This window comes from Asparagus officinalis, chromosome 8, assembly GCF_001876935.1.
Source record: "Asparagus officinalis chromosome 8, Aspof.V1, whole genome shotgun sequence".
NCBI lineage: Eukaryota > Viridiplantae > Streptophyta > Magnoliopsida > Asparagales > Asparagaceae > Asparagus > Asparagus officinalis.
The window spans coordinates 131,129,752-131,138,421 of NC_033801.1; the positions used below are offsets into that span (position 1 = coordinate 131,129,752).

The 8,670-nt window shown below is 40.0% G+C and overlaps 1 protein-coding gene across 1 annotated transcript; it reads left to right on the forward strand.

Annotated features, from left to right (window-relative positions):
* LOC109821976 (probable xyloglucan galactosyltransferase GT17) lies at positions 1,929 to 4,547 on the forward strand. The gene is made up of 2 exons (XM_020388128.1): positions 1,929 to 2,402; positions 3,755 to 4,547. The coding sequence occupies exons 1-2, from the start codon at positions 1,929 to 1,931 to the stop codon at positions 4,439 to 4,441; spliced, it is 1,161 nt and encodes a 386-aa protein (XP_020243717.1). The 3' UTR covers positions 4,442 to 4,547.

Below are 8,670 nucleotides of genomic sequence, written 5' to 3' on the forward strand. Positions count from 1 at the left end.
GAGGGATAAATATTTATAGAACCTTTTAGGGGGTGAGAGCAGGAAAACTTAAGCAGCGAAGTTGTGCGGTGTGGCGACAACGAACTCGAGGGCAAGGCGGAGAGCGGCAGCGGCGAACTCTGGCGTAGTCGAGGGTGAGCCCTTGGTTTTAGAGAGAGAGAGAGAGAGAGAGAGAGAGAGAGAGAGAGAGAGAGAGAGAGAGAGAGTTGGGTTTGAGGGATTGAGGAGAGAGGATAAAGTTATTTTGGGGATTTTAGAGTTGGCATGTAATAATTGCTAAAAAGGAGCTGCAGCACAAAATGTCATATTTTAAGGGGCTAAACCACATGAGGGTAAGTTGAAGGGGCTGCAGCACATGAAGTTTCTGTTTTTGGAGTCTGAACACATTTTTCCTAATTTTTTTTGATAAAATAAATTGCGAAAAATCTTTGATTACGTCATCTAGTAACGAAAAACAATCCCATTGGTTTTAGTAAAATAAGCAAATAAAAGAGGTTTTTCTTCAAATCTTGTAGATTTTGTGGACGTCCTAGCAATTTCCAAGATTGAGGGACTGATAGAAAATTGTTTAAGATTGAGGAACTAATATCAAAATAAGTAACCCAAGAGAAGAAAAGATTACCTTGCCAGGACAACAGAAGAGACGACGTATCCTTGTGGAAGCTGTAACTCCTTTAAAAAATTACGTTACAGAGTAGTTAATGCACTGTACAGAAGAGTCAGTTGGACTGTTTTACTAATGAATTAATGTGGTGAATATTACTTCAAGGTGTCAGTCCTTTAATTTTGCTACTTTAGTTTGGTACATTTGATTGCATGTGTTAACCTTTTAAATTAAATTAACAAGTTATTTACCCTAATCTCTTGCGTAACGTGCGGAGAGTGCCGACCTCCACATGCGGTGAAAACTACATTCATGTGAAAGCGGAGACATGTCTTGCTACATCTAAGCTGACCCTTTGTCCTTTTGTACTATTAATTATAGAGATCCTTTGCTCATTGAGTTCATTTTCTGATTAAGAAAAGTGTGGAGAGATGATTGTCTCAACTATTTATTATGACATCTAAGGTTTAGATGATAAACACGTAAACCTAAATTTAGGAAGAAAATTTTGAATTTCATAACAGCTGTGACAAGAAGAAGTTTTTACGTTTACTATTGCAGCTAGAAATTACAGGGATCATTTTTGTAACCATATATTGTGGTTATCTCTTAAATGAAAAGTTAAAATGTGTTATCGATTGTATTAGTCTATCTAAATAATATCTAACATTAAGCAGTGTTTTCTTTATTGTTGTGATTATGCAATTTCTAAGCATACATGTTTATCATTTTGTGTACAATTTTATATGTATCGTAATTAACTAGAACATTTAAATTTTTTAATTGTCGGAACTATAATATCAGTTATATTAGAAATAAATTACAACCATCTAAATATCATTAGTTATGAATGAGAAAGTGATTTATCTACGAGCCATCAAAATAATGAATTAGCTGGATTCTCTTGTTTATCAAAACCTAGTGAAATACTACTGCTTTTAATCATAATTGTCAATTATTTAGTGGATAGTTGCGACTCGTCATGAAAATCCTAAATGAGTTAAACGGTGCAGACTGATAATTAAATACTTGATTTAAAAAAAATGACAATTGAAGTCTCTCATCTCATAATTAATCAAAATTTTGACTACATTGGTCTCTCTTCATTACATCAGTGGAAAACATATGTGAAGAGTCTCCCCCTCCCCCCCTCTCTCTCTCATTCATGGCAACCAAACCCAAGCACACGCACACCAATATCCCTCTCCCTCCGAAAACCAAACTCCTCCTCCTCCTCTTCCTCTTATGGCTCCTCCTACTCCTCCTCCTCCTCCACTTTCCCCTCTGAGACACCACCTCTCTCGCCCACCCCCAAATTTGCCAAATGCCCAAAAATCCACCCTTTTACATCTACCTCCGCTCCCTAACCACCAGCCCTCCCGAACTGTCCGTCCTCAACATCTACACCGACATGTGCCCGCACGTGTCAAACCGCGGCCTCGGCCGCCAACTCACCGACAAATGGTACGCCACCCACCAGTTCATCGCCGAGATGATCTTCCACGCACGTGCGGAGTGGCACCCGTGCCGGGTCCCCGACCCCGCGCGCGCGAGGATGTTCTACGTCCCGTTCTACGCGGGGCTGTACGGTTCGAGTAGGTTCATGGAGAGGGAGTTCGGGGTCCGAGACGGGCTTGGAGTTGAGCTGGGGGAGTTTGTTTCCGGGGGGAAATTTTGGAGGAGGATGAACGGGAAGGATCACTTTATGGTCGTTGGGAGAACCGCGTGGGATTTTATGCGGGCTAATGACGGCGTGGCTGAGGATTTTGGTGCTAATCGTTTGCTTCTGTTGCCTCCGGTGAGCAGTATTCCCCTCATCAGACAATATTGGTGTTCTGAAAATTCTCCTAAACTTATACTATTTTCACAATTTTTATACTATGAAATTAGGAGAAAGAAATTAGTAACAAGAAGTTAGTTTAGTTTGTTCATTAAAATACAGGTGCTTTGTGTCGATTTTTTGTTGGCAGGGGGGCTTTTCTAGGAATGGCAGGGACTAAATTAGCTGTGCAGAACTCTGTTATATTAATTTTACTAGTTTTGTATTTTGCTTGTCTAAGTGTGCACAAGTTCCCAGACAGATTCTCAAGTAAACGTCTAGAAGCGGGAAAATTTGCAAAAATAGTCTGTGTTTGCTAAATAATTAGCAAAATAGACTGTTTTGCTAAATAATTAGTAAAATAGACTCTTTTTTTGCCAACAGGTCAAAAAGAGGTCTATTTTGCAAAACAGCTCAGAAAACATACGGGACTAGTAGTCCTGTATGTTTTAATCACGGATTAGTGAACTCAGAAAATTTCACAAAACATTGAGATGAACTCAGAAAACATACGAGACTACTAGTCCCGTATGCTTTTTGAGTCACTAATCCGTGATTAAGTTGGCTCTAAACATACGGGACTAGTAGTCCCGTATGTTTTCTGGGTCTTGTTTTTCAAAATCGACATCTTTTTTTCAAAAGGGACCTATTTTGCTAAATAATTAGCAAAAATGAACTATTTTGCAAATTTTCCCTCTAGAAGCTGGTCGTTTGGTTATGGTAGGATACTTCATCTTTTGTAAATTACAACTGGATTTACAAGTGATAAATTTCTGTAAACACAAGACTTCTTTTTCTTTCTTTTTTGCCCCCTCATTAATTCTAGAAAAGATTGGTTCTTATTTTAATTGGTGGGGAAGAAAAATATTGTTACAAAGGTTCGTGAATAGGATGATAGCCTTTGGTAATTGGGTGGGAATTGTGGGTATTATCGTAGCAACAATGATGATGATGGATTAGCTCTTTGGGAATATTCACTCTCCGGAGTCAGTAGGCGAGTATTATCTGTTATGCACGCGCGGGTGATTTCAATACAATCTATAGCCTTTGTAGAAAACTGGAAAATTGCAGAAATATTAAATCTTTTTTAACAGAAAATATGGTCTCTTAATTATTGAGCGAAATTTTATTGCATGGTGTAATATGCAACAGGATCGCAGTTAAATATTTGAACTGTTGGATAGGTTGGTCTGGGCTGAAGTTTAGGCTTTATGAACTTAATTTGCTTCGCATATTAACTCTGCTTTGATGACCGTGAAAATTTGTTATACGTATGCATTGCGAACTCCCTAGGTAGAAATTGATTGTTATTTGCTTTCATTGAATATTAGGTAAAAAACATGTCAATTTTAACCGTGGAGCGACAGCCTTGGCACGGCCTCAACCAATTCGGAATTCCCTACCCTTCCTATTTCCATCCGTACACTTCCGCCGACGTGGCAGAATGGCAAGACTCCATTCGTCAATCCAAGCGGACCCACCTCTACTCCTTCATCGGCGGCCCACGTGTCAATGTGGAGAAAGCTGCGGTACGAAATGATATATTACATCAGTGTGCTCAATCAAATCGATGCATCAGGGTTCAATGTGAACCGGGTTCAACTAACTGTCACGAGCCAGACCGGGTTTTAGAAGTCATGAAGAGGTCCAAATTTTGCATGCAACCGCCGGGAGATTCTTTCACTAGGCGATCAGTATTTGATTCCGTGCTCGCGGGATGCATACCTGTGTTTTTCTCGGAACATACGGCCTATACGCAGTACAAATGGTATTTTCCTGTTCGGAGGGAGGAGTGGTCGGTTTTTATTGAACCGGACCGGTGGGGTTCCATTGAGGAGGAATTGAACCGGATTGATGAGGAGAGAGTTGAGAAAATGAGAGAAAAGGTTATAGAGATGATTCCGTTGGTTACTTATGCGCATCCTAATGCTAGTTTTGGTGAATTAGGGTTTGAGGATGCAGTGGATGTAGCTCTTATGGAGCTAACAAAGCACGTAAATACTTTGGCTTCAAATTAAGGCATAGCTTAGCATTGTGCTGAATTGGGAAGGGAAAGAATTGTTTTTTTGACATTGATCACAATTAATTTGTTATTAGGGTTTAGTAAATAAATCAATAAACTTAAATAAATATGTTGTTTATATTTATTTCATTTTTTACCCTTCATTTGGCTCTCTTTTTCTCATCTTTAATTGTCTGCTTTTAAAAAAGTGATCTTCTACTGTCGTAAATATTTTACCCTTTAATTTCTATATTGTAATAACTGATAAATTACACATATCTGCTGGAAATTATAAGTGAAAGAGGCACTTTCTAATTGTGTAAAAAATTGATGATGTTCTAATCGTGTAGGCACGTAGTTGCTTAAATGCACATATCCAATTTTAGGATTACGGTATAGCTGACATTAATTTATTAGGTTGTATGGATTGTCCCTCTCCCTAAATGAACTCCTAATTAATGACAGCAATATAGGACTGTGAACAGCGGCTGCGAGAAACCAAAAGGTGTCTCGCCGGTGCGACGCGCGCGCGAGACACCCGCGCGAGACACCTCAAGTGTATCGCACGGGTCCGAACAGTTAGAGTATTTGGGCCGTATCGGGTTTGTTTTGGCCCTGTTTCCTTGGTATAAATAGGAACTTCGTTCCTAGGGTTTTGTGCGGCGGTTTTTTAGAGAAAATGAGAGTTTTTTAGATCTGAAAGGTGAGATCTTAAGAAGAGAAAAAAGAGAGAGAACTTGGAGGGATTGTACAGGAAAGAGATCATCTTTCTTGGGTAAAATCGAAGGCTCATCTCTTTGGGACGAACTTGTGGGTTGTACAAGTCGTTAGTGTTCTCTATCATAGTGGAATCTCCATTTACCCCTCCTCGTGGATGTGTGCAAGTTTGCCGAACCACGTAAACCTCGTGTCTCACTTATTTTATTGGGTATTGCTTGTGTTGGTTAGTTCCCACGATATTCAGACCTACATCGAATATTGGGAAGAGTGTATATCTCACCTTGCTAAGATATTTCACTTCTGTTCTTGTTTCATATCGAAATTAGAACATTAAGATTGGCTTGTGTTTTATGAAAATAAAAGTCAGGGCTTTTCTCTCAAGGTGATTCGCTTCTGAGGTGAGGTGGGCGTATCGTCACCCAACAATTAGTATCAGAGCCCCTTGATCAGATTGGTGGTGGTAGAACTTCCAATTTGATGTAGTGCTTGATTATTATGTGGTGCACACAAGGTGTTTGTTGAAATTCCTGAGAGAAACGGATTTAACTAATACAAGCAGAGAATGTCGTCTACCAGTAAAATGGTCAAAATGGGAAATTATGAGATTGAAAAGTTCAATGGGAAGAATGATTTTTCCTATTGGAGGATGCAAATGAAAACTCGTTGATTTCGCAGAAATTGCACAAAGCTTTGGTAGGAAAAGAAAAAAAGCACAAAGATATGTCTGATGAGGATTGGGAAGAGTTAGATCTCGAAGCACGAGTGTTGATTATCCTATGCCTTGAGAGGGATGTAACTTTCTTGGTGGATGAAGAGGAAACGGCTGCGGGTGTGTAGTCAAAGTTAGAGAGTACCTTCATGACGAAGAGTCTAACAAATCGGATCTACTTAAAATCCAAATTGTATACTTGCAAAATGGAGGAAGGATCATCAATTCGGAAATACATCAACAAGTTCGATAGGATCATATCGGATTTGAAGGACATCGATGTGACAGTAGAAGATGAGGATCAAGCACTTCTGCTACTTCTTTCTTTACCGAAGTCTTATGAGAACCTGGTACAAACATCGATGCTTGTAGGTGACAATTTGAAGATGGATGAGACTAGAACGGTGCTTCTAGCAGATGATCTTCGAAAAATTGTAACTAGTGACATGGCCTCTAGTGGTAACCAAGAGCAAACACAGAGATTGTTTGTAAGAGGAAGGGGCAATGAGCGAGGAAAAGGCAAGGGTGGAAAGTCTAGATCGAAATCGAGACCTCTTGCAGGAAGACTGTGTTTCAAATACGGTGAGCTTGTGCATTTAAAGGTTGACTGTCTTAACAAGAGAGTATGTGGGAAGAACAACAACAATAAAACCAAGAGAAGAGAAGGCAAGGAAGAGGCAAGCTATGTCTCGGAGGAAGGGAGCGAAAAAGAGTGCTACACCGTTACGTGTGGTGAAGATACCTCCGGTAAGTGGATTCTTGATTCAGGTTGCTTTTACTATATATGCCCAAATAGAAAGTGGTTTACTGCCTATAGAAGTATTGATGGTGAAACCGTATTTATGGGGAATAACCATGCTTGTAAAATGATGGGGCTTGGTGATATCAAAATCAAGATGCATGATGGAGTGGTCAGAACCCTGACGAATGTGAGGCATGTTCTCGACTTGTGAAAGAATCTTATCTCACTTGGTGCTTTGGACTTCGGTGGCTACAATATAGTTACAAAGAACAGAGTAAAGAAGATTGTTCAAGTTTACTTAGTAGTGATGAAGGGCATTCGTCACGATAATCTATATACTCTCTCGGGTACAACAGTGACAGGAGATGCAGTGGTTAGAACTGATGGAAGTGATGGAGACCCATGTGAGATCACTTAGTTATGGCATAGGCTGTTTGAGCATATGTCAGAGAAGGGTCTAGATCTGCTCGACAAAGAAGGTTTACTGAAGAACATGAAGAAACCTTACATGGATTTTTATGAGGATTGTGTGTACGAAAAGGCGCACAGGGTCTAATTCTTGAAAAGCAAGCACAAGAGCAGATATATATTAGACTATGCACATACAGATGTTTGGGGTCCGACTCTGACAATTTCCAAGGACAGTTCCAGGTATTTTGTCTCGTTTATAGATGATTATTCTAGGTATGCTTGGGTTTATTTTCTTAAGCATAAGAATAAGGTATTCAAGATATTCAAGAAGTGGAAAGCAATGGTTAAGAACAGAACAGGCAGAAAATTAAAAACACTGAGATCTGATAACGGTACAAAGTCTACAGATGGTGCTTTCAAGAAGTTCTATGATCAGGAGGGTATTGCTTGATACTGGACAGTCAGGTCTACACCACAGTAGAATGGAGTCCCAGAGACTAAACCGTACATTACGGGAGAATGTAATGAGTATGTAATCATATGTTAGTTTGGGCAAAGAATGATGGGCAGAAGCGGTTGCTACAGTTTGTTACACAGCGAATCATTCTCCACATTCAATATTAGATGGTGATGTACCCTATCGGGTATGGTTAGAGGAGCATGCAGATTACGATAGGCTCAGGATTTTTGGATGTACAGCCTACTATCACGTTAACGAGGGAAAGTTTAACGCGAGGGCCAAGAAGGCAATATTCTTGGGGTATGCAAAGGGCGTAAAAGGCTATCACATTTGGTGTACAGAAGATTCCAAGTTTGTAATCAGTAGAGATGTTACATTTGATGAAAAATCCATGATAGCTTTATCAAAAGTTAAGGCGCCTGAGGATGATGATGTTGAGACTGTTGGGACCTCAAAATACCAGGTGATTGAGATAGAACCTAAAGACCAACCAGGTTCTAGTCGTGTTCAAGTGGGAAATCATGGAGACACTCAGGAAAGGAGTGATGATAAGCATGAACAGGAGGAGAAATGTACAGGCACTACAACAACAGTAGCTCGAAGATAGTTTGGCTTCCATTAGGCCAAGGCGAGCATACAAACAGGTTTAGAAGTTAGGGTCAGAACAGCCTCTGAAACACTATGAGCATGTAAATTTGGTTGAGTACGCACTCTCGGTGGAGGATGATGAGTCGGTCACCTTCAAATAAGCTATTAGAGATAGGGATAGTGAGAGTTGGTTGGCTGTGATGGAAAAAGAGATAGAATCTCTCCGAAAGAACCAAACATGGGAGGCAGCCCCTTTGCCCGTAGGGAGAAAAACTATTGGTTGTAAGTGGGTGTACAAGAGAAAGGAGGATTCTTCCGAGCTTGGCAGTACAAGGTACAATGCTAGACTAGTAGCTAAGGGGTTTGCACAAAGAGAGGGTGTGGATTATAATAAAAAAAAATTCTCCGATGGTGAAACATACTTCTATTCAGGTGCTATTGAGTATTGTTGCTCATGATGATCTTGAGCTGGAACAACTCGATTGTCAAAATGGTCTTCTTGCACGGAGACTTGGATGAGGAAATCTATATGCATCAGTCCGAGGGTTACAATGTTGAGGATAAGGAGAATCATGTATGTCACTTGAGGAAATCACTTTATGGATTGAAACAATC

What these genes read in the sequence shown, in the direction of transcription:
- LOC109821976 (XM_020388128.1), top strand. Translation starts at nt 1,929, where the DNA reads ATGCCCAAAAATCCACCCTTTTACATCTACCTCCGCTCCCTAACCACC. An exon ending in GTTTGCTTCTGTTGCCTCCG is followed by an intron (nt 2,403 to 3,754) that starts GTGAGCAGTATT and finishes ATTGAATATTAG; the next exon opens with GTAAAAAACATGTCAATTTT.